The sequence below is a fragment of the Hyperolius riggenbachi genome, chromosome 8, assembly GCF_040937935.1.
Source record: "Hyperolius riggenbachi isolate aHypRig1 chromosome 8, aHypRig1.pri, whole genome shotgun sequence".
NCBI lineage: Eukaryota > Metazoa > Chordata > Amphibia > Anura > Hyperoliidae > Hyperolius > Hyperolius riggenbachi.
Window position 1 is genome coordinate 274,031,714 of NC_090653.1, and position 23,063 is coordinate 274,054,776.

Here is a 23,063-nt window from a genome sequence, read left to right on the forward strand (position 1 = left end):
TCTTCTATCCTATAAGTTCCTATACCTGTTCTAATGTGGTGTGTCTTACTGCAGCCTTTCCTAGTTGCACAGTGGCTGTATTATCTCTGTTAAATAATCTAATCTTCTTTCCTTTGTCAGCTTTGTCGGGATCAGGCACACAGGCAGGAATGTGCTGCTCTGCTTGTGATAGGATAGAAGTTATACACACCCTCTCCACACCCCCTGCAGGCTCTGTGTGAGTCACAGACTGAGCTCCTCTCAGCCTATCACAAGCTGGTTAGCAGCCATGTCTTTTGTTTGTAAACATTGCCTAAAACTGGCAATTACAAGCCAGGATCACAGCAGGGAGTGGCAGAAACAGCACAGAGGGGCCCAGGAGAACATAATGAATAGAATGGAATGCTTTTTATTGTAAGTATTTTAGAGTACAGATTCTCTTTAAAGCCTAATACTAATCTCCCTGAGCCTAAACTAAACACTAACCTCCCTGCAGCTAAGCCAAATACTATTCTCGCTGCCACTAGGCCTTACACTAACACTCCTTCCACTACACCCGACACCTAACCTTCATGCAGTTACACCAAACATCAGCCTCACTATCGCTACATCTTACACCACTAACCTTCCTGCTGATACAACTAGCACTATTCTTCCTGCTGTTAGGCCTAACTGCCGCTACTCCTGAAACTAACCTTACTTCAGCTACACCTAACACTAACCTTCCTACCACTAGGCCTAACACTAACCTTCCTGTTACTATACATAACACTAATCTCCCTGACGCTATGCCTAACACTATGACCGCCCTACCACTACACCTAGCACTATTCTTCCTGCTGCTGGGCCTAACACTAACCTTCCTGCCACTACACACAACCGTAATCTCCCTGACGCTATGCCTAACAATATAACCTCCCTACCACTACACCTAGCACTAACCTTACTACCACTGTGCCACTTCCTGATCGTCACAGCAACCCATAGCTGCATCACACCAACGTTAAACACCCCAGTGCCCAATAACCACTGCAGACTACGGCACTGATGGTAGCTGTTGCGTCAAAATTAACTGTTCCGTTGTGCAAGATGCCTTGCTATTTTTTCAATATCGAATTCAATATTGAATGCATCATATTTCAATTATAGGATCACAACAGGTAGGCCTGAGTAATTAACTTATAAAGGAGAACTGTAGTGCGAGGTATATGGAGGCTGCCATATTGATTTCCTTTTAAGCAATACCAGTTGCCTGGCTATCCTGCTGATCCTCTGCCTCTATTACTTTTAGCCCTAGACCCTAAACAAGCATGCAGCAGATCAGGTGTTTCAGATCTGACAAGATTAGCTGCATGCATGTTTCTGGTGTCATTCACACTACTGCAGGCAAATAGCTCAGCAGGGCTGCCAGGAAACTGGTATTGCTTAAAAGGAAATCAATATGGCAGCCTCCATATACCTCTCACTATAGTTCTCCTTTAAGTTCTCAGTCCTTACCAAGAGGCCTTTATGAGCTTATTAGCACCCCACTGATTGGCCATAAATCGTTTATTGACAAAACCTCATAAAGCAGGTTCTTAACAGTCTGACAGTCTCCAAACCTCACACCTCTAAATTTTGCTAAAAGCTTCAAAGAATGTTTTCCCACACAGCAGGTTTGTCAAGGCACAAAGGAACTCCATGTAACTAACATTCATATTTTTCTTTCATATTTCATGGTTGTTGGTTTTTTTTTGCGCTACCAAGTTGCTAGCTAACCATTTTTACAGAAATTGTTAAGCTTAGACTGACACACACTGAGAAATTTTCACGCAAATCACATACACAGCTACTGAGCAAATCAAGTTGTCAATGACTGACAACTTGATTTTCTCAGTAGCTGTGTATGTGATTTGCGTGAAAATTTCTCAGTGTGTGTCAGTCTAAGCTTAACAATTTCTGTAAAAATGGTTGGCTCTACAGTTTGATATTCATGTTTCATGTGTGTGAATTCGTAACTCTTTAGGCCTCCTGTTCACACCTAAATTCACAAAACACTAGCGATTACCGCTAGCGTTTTGCAGTAGTGATTCTTCCGTGATTAACTGGCCTCAGAAGAGATGCACTATCACAATGTCTTGTCTTTAGAAACTGTTCGATTTGGCTAGTTAGGTGGCAGATAACCGTTTTTGCCTTCTTTAGGAATAGCTAATTCCAAGGTATCTCCACCTCATTTCAATCTGGAGAGTGGTGGCAGCAAAATTCCAGATTTCCAGCACAAAATCAATAACTTGTTTTTACCGATTGTACATACAATCGAGATTGAGTCATGTATAGGCACGCCATCCAATCTAAAATGTTTACTTTTCTCACAGTGTATTCACCTTCAGAAGCCTCTGGTGGATGAGACCTGATTGGCAACTGTGAGATAGTAAGATGGGATTGGCGGGTGTTTGTCACAGTGTGCAAACTGGAATTATTAGCGTCTCATTAACTATGTGTAGTTCTTCCATGCGCAAACGCATGGGAGAATTTTTTTAGAGGCGTTTTATAGTCTGTGTGATAATGTTGGTAGAGTCTACGGTACTTAACCATTAGCCGAGCGCATCCGGCAGGTGGCGACAAAACTCCACCAGAATTACATCTTTCCCTACTATCCATGTCGGCCTGGAGGGGGAATAGTAATTAGCGCCACCTGCTGGATGCGCCCGGCTAATGGATAAGTACCGAGTCTACATATGGTCAGTGGGATGTTTAGAACTTGTGTGCAAATTTAACACAGATTATATGCAGCTTGGAGCTGGGCCAGGTCATGCACTTGTTATTGGATGAGCCCAGTTCCAAGTTGCATAAAATATGCATGCAATTCAAGCTGGAATGATTAGCATACGATTCCCCGCCTCTAGTGGAGACCTACCTGTACAATCCAGGTCACCTGCGGCAGGTCCAGACCTCGAGCAGCCACATCCTGAAAGAAACAGAAGAATGAAGCAGGAATTAGAATGGCTCAGAGTGTGGATCTGTGGATACTAATTAAAGCCCTGGCAGTATGATTATTTCCAGATTTTAGTGACTTTTTAAAACATTTCAGACCCTAAAAATCAGGAAAAAAAAATCATGCTCCTAGAGTCTCTACAGCAGGTATTTCAAACCGGTCCTACGAGGGCCGAGATCCTCACACATTTTTGATACAGCTCAAATAAATTGATGGGTCTGAATCAGGAAAGGTGTGGTCCATCAGGTAGAACACATTCCTCTCTTTCTCAGTCCATCCTAACCACTGGCATGGATCTGGCCCTCCAGGCCTGGAGTTCAACACGTGCTCTACAGGGACCCCCTGCTCTCACTCACCTCCCTGGACTCCAGCACTGCAATTTTACCTCTATCCTCTGGGTGGCGCTGTAACTCAGTAGTGAGATCACTGATGGCGATCTCATCAGAGGGATTCAGAGCCTCGGAGGACAGGAAGGAGAATGGTTACCGACGACTGGATCCCCCGGGAGGTGAGTAAAAGCACCCGCTGTGTGCTATACTCTGCATTGAGCTCCCAGCAGCTAGCCCGAGCTACACTCGGGATTACCGCCAGGGAGGTTAATGAATTCTGGAACGCTGGACTTAAAGTGAACTTGTGCGTTTAAAGAAGGACAAACGATACTTACCTCACCAGAGGAAAGCCTCTGGATGACCCAGAGGCTTTTCCCATCTTCCTGCAGCCCCACCCAACCTTACTGGGACTCTATACTTCTTCACAGCCACGCTTCCATTAGAATGAGTGCAGCTGCACTGTGCACGTGCATGGATGGCTTGTGCCTGCGTAGTAGCAGGGAGCCACTCTTTACACTGGGGTGAGAGGGGTGAGAGGGGGGGCAGACAGGCGGCTTTTCCACCATGTACCCATTTGACTACACTGGAATGCGATTCTCCAGAATGTTCAATCAATACTTTTTTTTTTGTTATATACCACCAACGCATGTTCCGTAGCGCTGTTTTTGGCCTGGAATTTATCGAATTATCGATCAGACATGCTTCCTCTGATGCAATAAAACTATAAAATTGGAAGGTCGTTAGATGGGCCCCTTTAGCTGGCTGCAAATTGAAATGGATTTTTCCCATATTGTGTCTGGAAAATGTATAATGGAAATGGAATTATCCTTTATGGAGTACCACATGCAGGAATAGATAACGTATCTAAAAGAGTAACATGTGCAGGAAGAGACAACATGGCCGAAGTCACGCTCTTCTGCAGAGCCAGGGCTGCAGGAGCAGCAGGGGGTGAAGCATGTCCCTGCCACTCCACTGATCTAATCCCAGACTGCAGTAGTATTTAGTGCTTCCACCTTGCCCAAGCCTGGCACGGCGCCTATCTACAGCTCATTTTTACCGTGGGTGTGAAGAGGAGGAAGGCGGAGGAGGGAGACATGCAAAAAGGTCATTTAGAAAATGTTTTGCTGCTTACTCAGCCAGGCTAACTCGTGTTGCCATATTCTGGCACCTCCAGCCAAGTGCCTTGGCCTCCCGCGCACGCCACAGCCCGACTTTATTACGCAGCACAATCTGTCGCCGTGACGGCAGGGGACGCCACCCCGCTGATGGCTCTCTGCGCTCGGCAATAATGACTTTTGGCAGGAAGGAAAGGGCGAGACGGCTGCCTGGATTTCTCTGGCGGAGGGCTCCGATGCCCCCCGCTCGCTCCGCTAGCTGCCATACTTGGTGAGCTTCGACAGGAAATAAATGAGTCATTTTAATCCGCCTGACAGGCGGGCACCAGAGCAAGCTGACTTCCATCTGCGCCATCCGCGTTTTGACGGAGGATGCTCAAGCGAGCGGAACTAAAGCCGGAACGTCAGAGCGAGTCAAAGTCGTAGCGGTGCCCGCGATTTCAAGCGGGATCTGACTGCGACCCGTTCACTGTGAATATCTAAATCCTAAGTGTTTATAAGCATAATTTGGCCATTACTTCGGCAATGTCGTGCCCGGATATCGTGCCAATCCCGTTCAGGCACATGGCAATGGTGATTAAAGCCCAGCTTAAAGCACAGATCTAAATATACCACCTGACAGCTGAGTAAGCAGAGCGCCCAAACGTTACTTCTCCAGCGTCACGTGTAACTTCTGCCGCTAAAAATCCAGTTATAAAATGCATCTCTAAACACGTATGATATGACAGCATTACTTTCTAAGTGACCCGGATAAAGATCAATAAACTATTACTAGTAGTAGTACAAAAATGTATTTCTTTATATCCTTAAAGAGAACCCAAGCCGAATCTTGGGTTCAGAAAAAACATACTCACCTAAGGAGTGGTCCCCCATTGCCGTGTGCAGCCCCTCCAGCTTATCAGGGCCGCAATTCTCTTCTGGCACAATCACGCCTGTGCTGCAGCTGCGTTAGCACAGAAAAACAAAACCGCTCGTGCGCAAGCGGCTCTGGCTTACCGCGCAGATGTGGCCGTACTCGGGCAGGCGCAGTACAGTCATGGTGATGCTCGATAAGGTGTGCGGCCAAGAAAAGATTACCGACAAGCCCGGGAGACCTGAGGATGTCATGGGAAACCACATTAGGACCCAGAGGCTTCCCGCTTCTTAAGTTATGTGAATTTGTACCCATGCTTTGGCTCGGATACACTTTAAAGCAGGGGTCTCAAACTCGTGGCCCGCGGGCCATATGCGGCCTTCGATACAGTATTTTGTGGCCCGCGCTGGCAAAACCTTCCTTATAATTCGCTTCAGTGCTCCCAAGTAATCCGTCGCATCCCCGCCGCTAAACGATGGCTGCAGAGCCCCCAAATCGCCCGGGGGGCAATCCACCGGCATTTCCTGATGTCAATCGCCGCACGGATCGGCGCCTCTCCCCGGCGGCGATGAACCGCGATTAACGTCAGGAGGGGCAGAGCTGAAGCTGAAAGTTCTGCCCCTTCCAGGAAATGCCGGCGGATTGCCCCTTGGGCGATTTGGGGGCTCTGCAGCTCTCGTTTTGCGGCGGGGACACGGCTGACTACTTGTAATGGGAACACTGAAGCGAACTGTAAGGTAAAATAGGAAAAATAGTTCGCTTCAGTGTGATGGGGGGGGGGGGGGGGGGGGCGATGGCGGGAGCTGCTGATTGTGAAATCCCTTATGCGGCCCAGCCTCATCCTGACTTTGCCTCCCCCAGGTAAATGGAGTTTGAGACCCCTGCTTTAAAGGGAACCAAGCACCACTATTTTTTTCTGCAGTTACTCCTGGTTTCTAATAGCTATAGGAGCTGTCATGCCCCCCCCCCCTCCCCCTCTAGCGGCTCATTATTTTTCCAGGGGAAGGTGTAAATATAGCATCTGTGACTTCTCTAAAAACCTTATCTTTCCACCTTCTTCCCCCCTCCCCGATGAAAGTGTTTGTTTTCTCTCTGCGACTGTGTGCAATAAAATCAGTCCTTATCTGCCTGAAATGTCTGTGGTTGGGCAGGCCTGGGGGATAGGATATAAAGGACTAAAAAAATTTAAGGGTAAAAAAAGAGGTAAAATTGAAGATTTTTTTTTAATAATGAGCCACATTGTTGGCATGCATTTTTAATGTGCTATTGAGATGCCCTGGGTGCTAAAAATGGTGATTGTTTAAAAACTTTAACCAAGTATTGAACTTCATCCCAATCAGTAGCAGATACCCCCTTTCCCACAAGAAATCTTTACCTTTTCTCGAATAGATCATCAGGGGGTTTGTGTGGCTGATATTGTGGTGAAACCCCTCCCACAGTGTGATGTCATGATCATGGTCCTAATAGTTTGCCATCTGTGAACCTCGTTGCATTGTGGGAAATAATGGCTTTTTTCCAATTGCCAAGCAAGCGATATCTCCATCTGTGCATAGAATTATCGGTACCCAAACATTCTGCAGAGATCACCTGACAGGACTAAAAGATGTCACTACCAGTGATACATTGCAGAATGTAAATCAGGGAGAGGAAAGATTTTACTATGGGCAAACACTGACTAAATAATAAAATTGCTTATTTTTTTGAATATTAATTTATAGAATAATTATGTTATTTTCACTACAGTTCCTCTTTAAATTACTATGCACAAATTACCGTATCATTGTTCTCTCTTTCTGCCTGACGCATATTCCCGTAACCTACAGCCTCTTTTTGAAGTTTCAAGATTCCCTTCTGAGTGCTATCTATTGTCTAAACAATTTTATTTAGTGTTCATCATCTGTGTCTGATAAATCCTCAGGATAGTAAAAACTCTAAACAGATACTGGATTTTTGGTAGCCTAATGTGATCACTCAATCATTTGGACAGAAAATTTGCATTGAATATCACACATACTGGACTTAGCATAGCTGCACATGCTGTCCTATGGTGGCCAAGGAAAAGAAGAGTCCAGGAATTACCCCTATAACCCCTCCCTCTGTTACATCACCACTCCTGGCCCAACCCCTCCTGCATGTAACTCCTCCCCACATCCTGAACTGCACAGCAGATCATCACGAGCCGAGTACATCCTGGCGCTTCCACACTGATGACATCATCATCTGAGTGTGTGCACTCAATGACACCAACACCATTATAAGGAGATGGTAGAAGCCTCATAAAATTACATGGAAACAAAAATGCATAATCCTGCATTAACACAGAATTTCATTACTCATTGACCAGCCTTACTTAGTATGAACCTACTTCTGAAAGTGCAAGGGGGTAAAACGCAGGCAGAACTGTGTGGAAGAACCCAGCCTGAAGCTCAGGAGGTCTGACCTGCAGGAAGTACTGGTGTTGTGCCTCCAGATCAGGTATTATAAAAGTGATTTAAAGGAAGTCAAAGTTAGTCAAGGAGCTTTTAGGGCTTGTTCACACGTACGGCATTATGAGGTTTTTTTTAAGCGCCTTGGGAAATTCAAAATCGCCCTAAAAACGCTTGTGCAATAATTCCCTACGAGAGTGTTTACATCTGAGTGGTTTGTTTCCGATCCGCTCAGCAAAGCGCTGTCCGTACCATTTTTGGGGCGATTTCCCTATAATGGCAGGTATAGGAGAAATTGCGAAACGCTTGAAAAAGCGTTGGTATAGCGATTTCTCCAGCGCTTTTAAGAATAAATACATTGTATTCAGGGCCGGCCCTAGACTTTTTGCCGCTTGAGGCAAATTTTTAAAAGATTGTCACCGCCGGGGGGGGGGGGGGCTCTGGGGGGCCGCCGAGCTGGAGGGGTAGCTGGCAGGACGGGGGTATTGGGCCAGCGGCGGGGAGGGGGGGTCGGACCCCCCCCCTCCCTCGCCTGGGTCCCCCGTCCTCCGCTCCCCTCCAGCCTAAATAGAAGCAGCCGTATGTGTGTAAGAGGCACGGGCGGGGAGGACACTCACCTCTTCCCAGCATGCGTTCCACTGACGTCACTTCCTGCAGCGTTGCAGGAAGTGATGTCAGTGGAGCGCACGCTGGAGCGAGGAGGAGGTGAGTGTCTCCCCGCCCGTGCCTCTTACACATACGGCTGCTTCTATTTAGGCTGGAGGGGAGCGGAGGACGGGGGACCCAGGCGAGGGAGGGGGGGGGTCCGACCCCCCTCCCCGCCGCTGGCCCAATACCCCCGTCCTGCCAGCTACCCCTCCAGCTCGGCAGGCCGGCTCCCTGCACCCACGGACGGGCGGGTGCCGCCCCTGGAAATTTGCCGCCTGAGGCAAAAGTTTCACCCCGCCTCATGAGCGGGCCGGCCCTGATTGTATTTATTCTTTTCTGGGTCAAAGAGTTCACTTCCTGACCTTTTCAGGAAGTGAAAAAGCAAATTGCTCCGCAAAAGTGCTTTGAAAAGAGCTTTATACAAAATCACAGCAGGTAAGCGCCAGGAGAGTGAAAAAAAAGGAACAAAAAAAAATAAAAATTTGAAAATCTCTGCAGTCAGCAATTTCGATTTCAGATGTGAACGAAGCCTTACAATGGTAACGCAAGCTTCACCACCGAGTTCTGCACAAGACTAGGAGATCATTTATGCTTTGAGGAAGGCTTTTGGAAAATAATTACTACAACCTTCCCACAAGCCAAAGGCAGAGAGGAGAGGAAATGCTGGAGGCGCAGAAGAGGCACGTGACAGCGACGTAGCGTTCCAGCGGCTGATACGTGGAAGTGAGTGTTCTCCGCCCGCCCTGCCTGTTTGCTACCCGCTGCCATTTTGGAGGGGAAGAGAGGCAGAAGGAGGGGACCCAGGTGAGGGAGGGGGGGATATGTCCCCCCTCTCTGCCGCTGTCCCTGTCAACCCTCCTTCTAGCTATACTGGGGGGGCACTATACTAGCTACACTGGGGGGGCACTATACTAGCTACACTGGTACACTGGGGGGGGGGGGGCAATATACTAGCTACACTGGGGGGGCCTATACTAGCTACACTGGGGGAGGCACTATACTAGCTACACTGGGGGAGGCACTATACTAGCTACACTGGGGGAGGCACTATACTAGCTACACTGGGGGAGGCACTATACTAGCTACACTGGGGGGGCAATATACTAGCTACACTGGGGGGGCCTATACTAGCTACACTGGGGGAGGCACTATACTAGCTACACTGGGGGAGGCACTATACTAGCTACACTGGGGGCCACTGTACTACCTACACTTGGGGGGGGGGCACTATACTACCTATACTGGGGGCCACTATACTACCTATCTTGGGGGTAGCTATATTGGGGGCCACTATACTAGCTACACTGGGGGCAGCAGCACTACCTACATTGGGGGCAGCAGCTATGCTGCCTATCCTGGGGCAACTACACTAGCTATACTGGGGGCAGCTATATTGGGGCAACTATACTACCTTCACTGGGGGCAACTAACTACCTATACTGCTGGCAACTAACTACCTATACTGGGGGCAACTGTGCTAGCTAACTATACTGGGGGCAACTGTGCTAGCTACCTATACTGGGGGCAACTGTGCTAGCTACCTATACTGGGAGCAACTTTATTACATATACTGGGGCAACTATATTACCTATATAGGGGGCACCTATACCTGGCATTACCCGCCGTGGTGCGCTCACTCCTTTACTTTTTTTTGGGGGGGGGGGGGGCGGGTGTCTTATAATACCCAGCACCGGGTGTCAAATGCCCTAGGTACGCTACTGATCCCCTATAAAAAAAAAATCCAGTAAATATTTGGAGTTTTATTCCTACTATTCTTTTCCATTACACAGCCTGAATACGAACTCCACTAAAACAGCAATAGGAACTCCATTAAAAAACTGCAAAATGCATACAAATTGACCTTTCCTCCAGGTACAGGCAGGTCTTAAAATGATGGGTAAATTATGTGCTAACATGCCCCCTAATTTCCATAATTTCGGTAAAATTAATGCACTTTACCTAACGAATTACCGCATGAGGTAACACATGACTAAAATCTACCAGAATTGCAAAATGTCATTACCTCATGAGATCATTTGTTTGAGAACCCTACCAGAATTGAGGCCAATGTCTCCCCCATTAGTAGTTTCCAACCCATTGGTCGGAGATTGCTCTCTTCCACCGCCGAGTGCTCCCGAAGATAGGCGGCTCTGTAATGAGCACAGGCGAGTTCTCTCTCGCGTTAAAGCCCAGTACGGAGCCGCCTGTCTTGGAGCACTTGGGCTCTCGAAGACGTCTGAAGCCCCACACGGCAGGAGATTTGAACAGGGGAGATAGCGAAGGAATAAGGGGCCTGTAAAGGTGGCCACTAATGATCCCATTTCTAACGAAAAATCATTTGAGGGATCAGATAATTATGGTCGGAAGAAAAATCATTCACTACACCACCAACAAACCAAACTTTGCTTCCTATCGATCACAACTAGCAAGAAAATCCAAATTTTGGTTTGACCAAAATCCAATCGGATGACTATTTTTATAATTGTTTGTAATTGATTGTGCCCATCAATGGAGATCATTTACAACCAATCCGATCAGAATTTCTGATCGCTTGAATGATTGTTCACCAGAAATTGGACTGTTAGTGGCCACCTGAAGAGGAAAGGGAAGGTTGAATAGGACCCAGAGTCTTCCCTTTCCTAAGGTATCGGTTTTGTTTTTTTATTTCAAAATCGCATCAGGTTTGGTTTAAAGTGTAAGGGCTCGTTTCCACTATTGCGGTGCAGAATCGCCTGGATTCCACCGCTGTTGAAATTCCATGAATTAGCATGCGGATGCGAATTTTTGCGCGTTTTTTGCCGCGAATTCGCATGCAAATTCGCATAGGTGAGGGTATATGCGAAATTAACCATGTCACTGCCTGTTTGAATTACATTGGTACCTATGCGAATTCGCATGAAAATTCGCATACCATAGCCGCATGCGAATTTCCTATTAAATACATTAGCGGCGATTCGCATGCATTCCACTCGCAGGCGAATTCGTTGGCTCTTTTGTGCGTTTTTTTACCGCTGAAAAAAACGCACCTCAACAACGCTACAGTGGAAACAGGCCCATCCACTTGCATTACATGTGCGAATCTGCATGCGTTGGACGCATGCAGATTCGCGATAGTGGAAACGAGCCCTAACTGTCGGGCATAAAATAAAAAAATCAATTCTTTATTTGTATCTGGTAAACAAGTAATAAGGATGCTAATCAGGCAATCCAAAAGTTAAAATCACTATTACTTTTCTTGTTTATAAATAATCATTCCCCAGCTTACCTAACTATTTGGTACGTTGCCGCAAAAAGGAAGTTGCAGGGCATGCTGGGTTGTCTTTTTTTTGCTTCTTTATTTCCCCTCAGACTTAAGTAATGTACAGAAGCAAAAAAGGACATCCTAGCATGCCCTGCAACTTCCTTTGTGCGGCAATGTACCAAATAAGTCAGGTAAACTGGGGAATGATCATTTATAAACAAGAAAAGTAATAGAGATTTTAACTTTTGGATTGCCTGATTAGCATCCTTATTACTTGTTTACCAGATAAAAATAAAGAATTGATTTTTATTTTATGCCCGACAGTTACACTTTAAAGAGAATCTGTATTGTTAAAATCACACAAAAGTAAACATACCAGTGCGTTAGGGGACATCTATTACCCTCTGTCACAATTTCGCCGCTCCCCGCCGCATTAAAAGTGGTTAAAAACAGTTTTTAAAAGTTTGTTTATAAACAAACAAAATGGCCACCAAAACAGGAAGTAGGTTGATGTACAGTATGTCCACACATAGAAAATACATCCATACACAAGCAGGCTGTATACACCCTTCCTTTTGAATCTCAAGAGATCATTTGTGTGTTTCTTTCCCCCTGCAGCTATCTTCCACTGAAGTGTCAGGCTGTTTCTTCCTGCAGAGTGCAGACAGCTCTGCCTGTATGTAATTCCTCAGTATGTGAAAGCCCAGCCAGCTCAGAGGAGGATTTATCCAGCTTGTAAAAGATAAGAGAGAAGCTGCCCTAATCTAAATAATACACAGGCAGTCTGCATAGAGGGGCCTGGAAGGGGGAGTTCATAGCAGAACCACAACACTGAAGAACTTGGCAGCCTTCCAGGCACAGGCCTGACAAGTCTGACAAGAGAGAGATAAGTTGATATATTACAGAGACTGTGATAGTAGAAAGTGCTGCATTTAGCCAGAACACATTAGAATAGCTTTTGGAACTTGTAGGATGATAAAAAACAGGATGCAATTTTTGTTACGGAGTCTCTTTAAGGCACTGGTCCTGAACAACTATTCACATCAGAGCCATTATTCAATTCACTTTTTCTCCTATGTTTTCTCCTAGGTGATTTTTCACACTTCATCAATAAAGCACGGGATGGAGAGTCATAGAACTGCTAGCAACAGCATTGTGTGTTTGAGAGTCTCACCGCTCCTTTGAACCACTCACAACCGATCAGCTGGCAGACACCCACATAATCTTCAGGTACCGTACCATTGGATCGTTCGTAAACCTCCGCCTTTTCCAAACTATGCCCCCGAGGGTCTGACTGCAGCAATGCATGCAAGCGAGATCCTGCTTCACTGAGATGCCGAGACGCTGGCTCGTGCCGTGACTTCATTCTATGAACTGTTCGCATTGGGTACCTGAATAGCAAACATCACATTTGCAGTTTGCAAATGCAAATTTTCCACACGATTTTGCAAACTGGTGAATCAGGCAAACCGCCATAGACTTCAATGGGCAGGCGATTTCTAAAACCTACATGGACTGTTTCTGGCCGCAAAAGTGATGGAAAAAGTTATTTAACCACTTCAGCACCACAGGGTTTTTTGCTTAAAAACCAGAGCAATTTTCACATTTCAGCGCTCCTCCCATTCATTCACCAATAACTTTATTGCTACTCATCAGATGTAAATGATCTATATCTTGTTTTTTTTGCCACAAATTATGCTTTGTGAGGGTGATATTTGCTTTTAGTAATTATGCTATTATCTGTGCATTTTAAAGGGCAACTCACACATTGTATTTGCTAATTTATCCTGGTTATCTCAACATTTAAATAATGTTCCTAGTACAATGTATGGCGATAATATATTAGTTTCTGGTTTGTGTTTTTTGTTTTCTCATTGTACTCTATCAGTAATTAAAAGCCCTTATCTTCATGAGTAACAGTAATACACTCTCATGGCATACATATTTTAAAAGCTAAGTCCCTAGGGTAACTATGTATTCTCTTTTCAATGCTGTCACTTTTGTTTTTTTTTTTACAAGTAATTATTTAGGGGTATAGAGGACATGAAAATAACAGTTTTAATGCTTTTCATTCAGTTTTCCGGTAAAAAAAATAAATCACATGACTTAGCCCTCAGTTGTCAAACAACACAAAATCTATTCTCTCACTTGTCACGGTTAAAATGATACCCTATATACATAATCAGATAGCTTATTGGGCATACAGCACACTGTTTACCACAAGTACGCCTATCTACTCCCCTGAGCTTCAAGTAAAGTTTTATGGGGAGTAGATAAGCGTAGCAAGGGAGGTAAAGTGGTTAAAAGGCTCTAACACCCGGACCGTAGCATCCCGGATGGGGAACCATGGCAAAAGCCCCACCAAAAATGATGTAGTTGACCCAGAGTTGTTTTAATCTCTAAAGGGCAGAAATCACATTACATTCCTAAATTTGTGGAATTAAGTGCTTTAAAGTGTCCAGCATGCATACACGGCTATAAGGTTGTGTAAGGGTTATGCCCGCTTCACACTGACAGACAAAACGCCGCAAAAAACTTTAGTGATAATGTCAGGTGAGCAAATCATTGTTTTTGCTAGTTGACACATCCAGGACATAAATGTTATTCCTCTCGGCAGCAATCTTTGTGTAGTGGTGTGTAGTGGCCGCCGTGCTTGTGTGCACATTCGCAGGAGTGCAGGCGATCACGGTTTTTTTCAGTCCCTATGGTCGGGCTGAGGTAGTTCAATGACAGTTAAGTGACCAAAAAAAAACACTGATTCTGCACTGAGGCCTTAGACTGGGGCAGTAGTGGATACTAAATGCCAATAGTGGTGGCGAAGGATTATTGGGTTATGGTCGGTGCACTACTAGGACCAGCAGTTCTGTCTCCAACAGCTAACGTGTGCACTGGATACACATAATTGCAATATAACAATAGTAAGAAAAAGAAAAAAGCCCTTACAAGGGAGATTGATTTATCAAGTCAGTAATAAGCACCACAAATTTGGGCAAGCACCATCAACCATAGATAAACTAATGGCTATAAGGAACCAAACATAAATTCCTAATAGCCCCATTAACAAAAGATGGTAAAAATATAGGCAAAAAACTGTACCTGTATAATAAAGTGATATATATATATATATATATATATATATATATATATATACTGTGTAAATAGGCAAACAGTGAAGACAATTCATGTGTATAAGTTCAAAATAGGGAAAGGTAAAGTGAAATGTGCAAAAACGCATAAAGTGCAAAGCAGTGCATAGAACAGTGTAAGAACCTGTAGAACAGGAGTACTGGTGCTTACCAAGCAATGAGAATCAGGTAGAAATGTGGGACATGATAACCATCCAAAAACCATCACGATTCGCCACTAAACACTATGGCAGCTTCCTCTGGGCCCAGAGGAAGCTGCCATTGTGTTTAGCGGCGAACCGCGACGGTATGTGTGTGTGTGTGTGTGTGTGTGTGTGTGTGTGTGTGTGTGTGTGTGTGTGTGTGTGTGTGTGTGTGTGTATATTATTACATATATATATATATACACTCTATTATACAGGTACTGTTTTTTGCCTATATGTTTACCATCTTTTGTTGATGGGGCTATTTGGAATTTATTTTTGGTTCCTTACAGCCATTAGTTTATCCATTATATTTGGGAGTTTGTGGTTTGGGAACCTGGCCATTTGGCTGATACTTATTGTCATTCATATGTATATTTATGTATGAGTTCCCTTACATGGCCATCCTTGTTACTTGTTTTTAAGTGTTTTTATTCCTTTCTTCTGAATGAAGATGAACTTGCAATGTTATTTTTGGAGTGGTGCGGTCTTTGGAGGGAACCTTTGTCCTTTGGTTTATGTATGATTTATCAAGTCGGTGCAGTACTGGGACCAGCAGACCTGTCTCTAACAGCAAATGGACACACAGAATTGCAATATAACAATAGCAAGAAAAAGAAAATAATAGCAAGAAAAAGAAAAACAGTCCTTAGAAGGGTGAATACTGTAGCACTAAGCACTGACTGTACCTGTCTAAACAGCTAAAGTGCGCTGTGTGGACACACTAAACAGCAATATTACAAGATCAAAACACAGCTTTCAGAAGGCTACGTTATGTAGATGGTGAATTGGTGCTGTAGCAGCAAGAAACTCCACTGGGGACACACAACACAGGCCTAACTAACGCTTTCCCTACACTTCTTCACAGCAGCCACAGGCAGAGTGTAAAATGGCTGCTGTGCTGGCTTTCTGATAGGTGGGGGGTGGTCCAGGTGGGAGGGATAGCCGATTGGCTGCCATGTGTCTACTGACTCTGGGGTGAGCGGTCAATTTTTGGCTCCATTATAATGTATAGGGGGAGAATTGAACACGCCGTATGTGCGTGAATATGCGTTGTTCGCCGCAAACTATTCGGCCATCTCTAATGCTGATGTCCACCAGCAGAGTGGTTCAAGGAGCATTGAGACTCTCTAACACACAATGCTGTTGCGAACAGCTCTGTGACTCCCGTGTCTGGCCACTATATCCAGCACAGTTGCCTGTTGCAAGGACTTTCAGCCTGCCAATCCCATTGAGCTATCAGTCTGGACATCCTACAGTGCGAGTGTGGTGTGTGACTGTTGCTTTGTGTCTAAGCGGGGCCGGTCCTACAGGGGTATACCACCTGGCAAGGGTGATTGTTGGAGCGCTCAGCCCACCATGGCACATGGGCCAGTGTTTTTAGTGGGTTGTTTTGCACAACACACAGTCAATTATGTTTGACCAAATAAAGCACTTTATGCATTCTGTTTAAGCTCTTACTGCTTTTACTTCATGAGAGTTATTACAGAGATCACACCAAACTCTGCTACTCAGTGCTACATGGGACCAGGAAAACAATAGGGCCTGGAGTGGGGCTTTGAGGGCCAGATTTTGACAAAGGCCACACAAGTCATGGCCTAGAATCATGCTGCACTACAGAGGAGATAGACAGCACAAATTGAAGGACTGTACATGAGGGGTTACATCTGGAGGAGGGGGCTGCTGTACATGAGGGGTTACATCTGGAGGAGGGGGGCTGATGTACATGAGGGGTAACATCTGGAGGGGGCTGCTGTACATGAGGGGTTACATCTGGAGGAGGGGGCTGCTGTACATGACGGGTTACATCTGGAGGGGGGCTGCTGTACATGAGGGGCTACATCTGGAGGAGGGGGCTGCTGTACATGAGGGGCTACATCTGGAGGAGGGGGCTGCTGTACATGAGGGGCTACATCTGGAGGAGGGGGGCTGATGTACATGAGGGGTTACATCTGGAGGAGGGGGGCTGATGTACATGAGGGGTAACATCTGGAGGAGGGGGCTGCTGTACATGAGGGGTTACATCTGGAGGAGGGGGGCTGATGTACATGAGAGGTTACATCTGGAGGGGGGCTGCTGTACATGAGGGGTTACATCTGGAGGAGGGGGCTGCTGTACATGAGGGGTTACATCTGGAGGAGGGGGGCTGCTGTACATGAGGGGTTACATCTGGAGAAGGGGTGTGCAGTACATGAGGGGTTACATCTGGAGGAGGGGGCTGCTGTACATGAGGGGTTACATCTGGAGGAGGGGGCTGCTGTACATGAGGGGTTACATCTGGAGGAGGGGGGCTGCTGTACATGAGGGGTTACATCTGGAGAAGGGGTCTGCAGTACATGAGGGGTTACATCTGGAGGAGGAGGCTGCTGTACATGAGGGGTTACATCTGGTGGAGGGGGACTGATGTACATGAGGGGTTACATCTGGAGGAGGAGGCTGCTGTACATGAGGGGTTACATCTGGAGGAGGGGGCTGCTGTACATGAGGGGTTACATCTGGAGGAGGGGGGCTGATGTACATGAGGGGTTACATCTGGAGGAGGGGGGCTGATGTACATGAGGGGTTACATCTGGAGGAGGGGTCTGCTGTACATGAGGGGTTACATCTGGAGGAGGAGGCTGCTGTACATGCGGGGTTACATCTGGAGGAGGGGGGCTGCTGTACATGAGGGGTTACATCTGGAGGAAGGGGGCTGCTGTACATGAGGGGTTACATCTGGAGGAGGGGGACTGATGTACATGAGGGGTTACATCTGGAGGAGGGGGGCTGCTGTACATGAGGGGTTACATCTGGAGGAGGGGTCTGCAGTACATGAGGGGTTACATCTGGAGGAGGGGGGCTGATGTACATGAGGGGTTACATCTGGAGGAGGGGGGCTGCTGTACATGAGGGGTTACATCTGGAGGACGGGGGCTGCTGTACATGAGGGGTTACATCTGGAGGAGGGGGCTGCTGTACATGAGGGGTTACATCTGGAGGAGGGGGCTGCTGTACATGAGGGGTTACATCTGGAGGAGGGGGGCTGATGTACATGAGGGGTTACATCTGGAGGAGGGGGGCTGATGTACATGAGAGGTTACATCTGGAGGGGGGCTGCTGTACATGAGAGGCTACATCTGGAGGAGGGGGCTGTTGTACATGAGGGGCTACATCTGGTGGAGGGGGCTGCTGTACATGAGGGGTTACATCTGGAGGAGGGGGGCTGATGTACATGAGGGGTAACATCTGGAGGAGGGGGCTGCTGTACATGAGGGGTTACATCTGGAGGAAGGGGCTGCTGTACATGAGGGGTTACATCTGGAGGAGGGGGGCTGATGTACATGAGGGGTTACATCTGGAGGAGGGGGGCTGCTGTACATGAGGGGTTACATCTGGAGGAGGGGGGTTGCTGTACATGAGGGGTTACATCTGGAGGAGGGGTCTGCAATACATGAGGGGTTACATCTGGAGGAGGGGGGTTGCTGTACATGAGAGGTTACATCTGGAAGAGGGGGCTGCTGTACATGAGGGGTTACATCTGGAGGAGGGGGACTGATGTACATGAGGGGTTACATCTGGAGGAGGGGGGCTGCTGTACATGAGGGGTTACATCTGGAGGAGGGGTCTGCAGTACATGAGGGGTTACATCTGGAGGAGGGGGGCTGATGTACATGAGGGGTAACATCTGGAGGAGGGGGCTGCTGTACATGAGGGGTTACATCTGGAGGACGGGGGCTGCTGTACATGAGGGGTTACATCTGGAGGAGGGGGCTGCTGTACATGAGGGGTTACATCTGGAGGAGGGGGGCTGATGTACATGAGGGGTTACATCTGGAGGGGGGCTGCTGTACATGAGAGGCTACATCTGGAGGAGGGGGCTGTTGTACATGAGGGGCTACATCTGGTGGAGGGGGCTGCTGTACATGAGGGGTTACATCTGGAGGAGGGGGGCTGATGTACATGAGGGGTAACATCTGGAGGAGGGGGCTGCTGTACATGAGGGGTAACATCTGGAGGAGGGGGCTGCTGTACATGAGGGGTTACATCTGGAGGAAGGGGCTGCTGTACTTGAGGGGTTACATCTGGAGGAGGGGGGCTGATGTACATGAGGGGTTACATCTGGAGGAGGGGGGCTGCTGTACATGAGGGGTTACATCTGGAGGAGGGGGGCTGCTGTACATGAGGGGTTACATCTGGAGGAGGGGTCTGCAATACATGAGGGGTTACATCTGGAGGAGGGGGGTTGCTGTACATGAGAGGTTACATCTGGAAGAGGGGGCTGCTGTACATGAGGGGTTACATCTGGAAGAGGGGGCTGCTGTACATGAGGGGTTACATTTGGAGGAGGGGGCTGCTGTACATGAGGGGTTACATCTGGAGGAGGGGGGCTGCTGTACATGAGGGGTTACATCTGGAAGAGGGGGCTGCTGTACATGAGGGGTTACATTTGGAGGAGGGGGCTGCTGTACATGAGAGGTTACATCTGGAGGAGGGGGGCTGATGTACATGAGGGGTTACATCTGGAGGAGGGGGGCTGCTGTACATGAGAGGTTACATCTGGAGGAGGGGGCTGCTGTACATGAGGGGTTACATCTGGAGGAGGGGGCTGCTGTACATGAGAGGTTACATCTGGAGGAGGGGGCTGCAGTACATGAGGAGTTACATCTGGAGGGGAGGCTGCTGTACATGAGAGGTTACATTGGAGGAGGGAGGCTGCTGTACATGAGGGGTTACATCTGGAGGAGGGGGGCTGATGTACATGAGGGGTTACATCTGGAGGAGGGGGGCTGCTGTACATGAGGGGTTACATCTGGAGGAGGGGGCTGCTGTACATGAGGGGTTACATCTGGAGGAGGGGGCTGCTGTACATGAGAGGTTACATCTAGAGGAGGGGGCTGCAGTACATGAGGAGTTACATCTGGAGGGGAGGCTGCTGTACATGAGAGGTTACATTGGAGGAGGGAGGCTGCTGTACATGAGGGGTTACATTTGGAGGGGAGGCTACTGTACCAAGAGGGGGGCAGCTGTACATGAGGTGTTACATCTGGAGAAGGGGGCTGCTGTACATGTGGGGTTACCTCTGGAGGAGGGGGCTGCTGTACATGAATAGTTACATCTGGGGGAGGGGGCTGCTGTACATGCGGGGTTACATCTGGAAGGGAGGCTACTTTACCAAGAGGGTGGCTGCTGTACATGAGGGGTTACATCTGGAGGAGGGGGCTGCTGTACATGAGGGGTTACATTGGAGGAGGGGGGCTGCTGTACATGATGGGTTACATCTGGAGGAGGGGGCTGATATACATGAGGGGTTACATCTGGAGGAGGGGGCTGATGTACACAGAAGGGGAGGGGCTGCTGAACATGAGGTGTTACATCTGGAGGAGGGGGCTGCTGTACATGAGTAGTTACATCTGGAGGAGGGGGCTGCTGTACATGCGGGGTTACATCTGGAGGGGAGATTGCGTTACACAGAAGGGGGGTGTAACTAGAAGAGGGAAACAGTACAGGCAGTTGGGTCTGATTGCAATTTTTCAGGTTTCTATAGTACACAACATACAAAAAAAAGCAGAAGTGACAATACCTTTACCTTTGCAGCTAAATTTTTGGTTTTGCTTGGAGGCCTCTTTTAAGGCAGATAAAAACTGCAGGTCTCCTGCGCTGCGGCAGTGAAGAGGTTACGCCTTACCCCACCTCTCTTTCTGCAGCCGGCTAAGCTGTTTCCTCGGCACTAATTACTCCAGATAGCTGTAATTTACAAGTTGGTGGTGGGTCGGATCCTCCAAGCTTCACACGTCCTCCGATCAACAGCTGCCACGATTAGAAAGCTAATTGCGCAGCCTTCTGTAGCGTGCAGCAGGCTGGCGGCCCTGGCGACGGCGGCCACAAACTGGCTGCTGCTGAAGAGTGCCAGAGCCGCGGAGAAAACAACATCAAGCCTCGCCGTTTCCTGCCAGCCGAGGGGAGATGAAGGGCATTCAAGGAGCGGGCAGACTCAGAAGTTAACGTTTAGAATAAATACTTGCCTAAACATCATTTGCATCTACTGTGGCAGCACAATATAACACCATAGTTGTATTCTTAGAATACTCTACCCCATTTATATAGTGCTGACACATTCTGCGCTTTACACACTTTTTACTACTGGAAAGTGGGTTTATACTCCCAAAACTAAAATTTCGGTAACCGCTCTTAAATTGAAGCAGAGACGAAGCACCCTCATGTATTTACCATATACAGTGGCTTGCAAAAGTATTCAGCCCTCTTGAAGTTTTCCACATTTTGTCACATTACTGCCACAAACATGAATCAATTTTATTGGAATTCCACGTGAAAGACCAATACAAAGTGGTGTACACGTGAGAAGTGGAATGAAAATCATACATGATTCCAAACATTTTTTACAAATAAATAACTGCAAAGTGGGGTGTGCGTAATTAATCAGCCCCCTTTGGTCTGAGTACAGTCAGTTGCCCATGGACATTGCCTAATGAGTGCTAATGACCAAATAGAGTGCACCTGTGTGTAATCTAATGTCAGTACAAATACAGCTGCTCTGTGAGGGCCTCAGAGAGAATATTGGGAGCAACAACACCGTGAAGTCCAAAGAACACACCAGACAGGTCAGGAATAAAGTTATTGAGAAATTTAAAGCAGGCTTAGGCTACAAAAAGATTTCCAAAGCCTTGAACATCCCACGGAGCACTGTTCAAGCGATCATTCTGAAATGGAAATAATATGGCACAACTGTAAACCACCCAAGACAAGGCCGTCCACCTAAACTCACAGGCCAAACAAGAAGAGCGCTGATTAGAAATGCAGTTAAGAGGCCCATGGTGACTCTGGATGAGCTGCAGAGATCTACAGCTCAGGTGGGGGAATCTGTCCATAGGACAACTATTAGTCATGCACTGCACAAAGTTGGCTCTTATGGAAGAGTTGGAAGAAGAAAGCAATTGTGAACAGAAAAGCATAGGAAATCCCATTTGCAGTTTGCCACAAGCCATGTGGGGGACACCGCAACCATGTGGAAGAAGGTGCTCTGGTCGGATGAGACCAAAATGGAACTTTTTGGCCAAAATGCAAAACGCTATGTGTGGCAGAAAACTAACACTGCACATCACTCTGAACACACCATCCCGACTGTCAAATATGGTGGTGGCAGCATCATGCTCGGGGGGTGCTTTTCTTCAGTAGGGACAGGGAAGCTGGTCAGAGTTGATGGGAAGATGGATGGAGCCAAATACAGGGCAATCTTGGAAGAAAACCTCTTGGAGTCTGCAAAAGACTTGAGACTGGGGCGGAGGATCACCCTCCAGCAGGACAACGACCCTAAACATAAAGCCAGGGCAACAATGGAATGGTTTAAAACAAAACATATCCATGTGTTAGAATGGCCCAGTCAAAGTCCAGATCTAAATCCAATCGAGAATCTGTGGCAAGATCTGAAAACTGCTGTTCACAAACGCTGTCTATCTAATCTGACTGAGCTGGAGCTGTTTTGCAAAGAAGAATGGGCAAGGATTTCAGTCTCTAGATGTGCAAAGCTGGTAGAGACATACCCTAAAAGACTGGCAGCTGTAATTGCAGCAAAAGGTGGTTCTACCAAGTATTGACTCAGGGGGCTGAATAATTACGCACACCCCACTTTGCAGTTATTTATTTTTTTTAAATGTTTGGAATCGTGTGATTTTCATTCCACTTCTCACGTGTACACCACTTTGTATTGGTCTTTCACGTGGAATTCCAATAAAATGGATTCATGTTTGTGGCAGTAATGTGACAAAATGTGGAAAACTTCAAGGGGGCCGAATACTTTTGCAACCCACTGTATATATCAGTGGGAACATTAGAGAAAACACCTACCCTGCTCTCTGTTTCATTCTTCATTGCTCAGTCTGCTTCTAATCAGCCCTGATAAAAACCCAGACTGAGCATTCAGTCTGGCTTTGCTCAGGAATCATTATAGGCTAGTCATTATTAACAGAGCCAGAAGGGGGCAGGCTTGGGCTTGAAAAAACATCAGAGAAGCCAGACTCCGCTATAATGATTCCTGAGCAAAGCCAGACTGAATGCTCAGACGGGGATTTTATCAGGACTGATAAGCAGGCTGAGCAGTGAAGAATGATACAGAGAGCAGGGTGGGTGTTTTTTCTAATGTTCCCACTGATATATATGGTAAAACACATGAGGG

The 23,063-nt window shown here is 47.1% G+C and overlaps 1 protein-coding gene across 2 annotated transcripts in view; it reads right to left on the reverse strand.

Moving 5' to 3' along the window:
* The window catches only part of DDX31 (DEAD-box helicase 31), a 127,138-nt gene that overhangs the window by 65,402 nt on the left and 38,673 nt on the right, over positions 1-23,063 (reverse strand). For both annotated transcript variants that reach the window (XM_068248925.1, XM_068248924.1), the window contains exon 15: positions 2,876-2,926. In XM_068248925.1, coding sequence (XP_068105026.1) covers positions 2,876-2,926 — 51 coding nt within the window. The remainder of the gene's footprint in view (positions 1-2,875; positions 2,927-23,063) is intronic.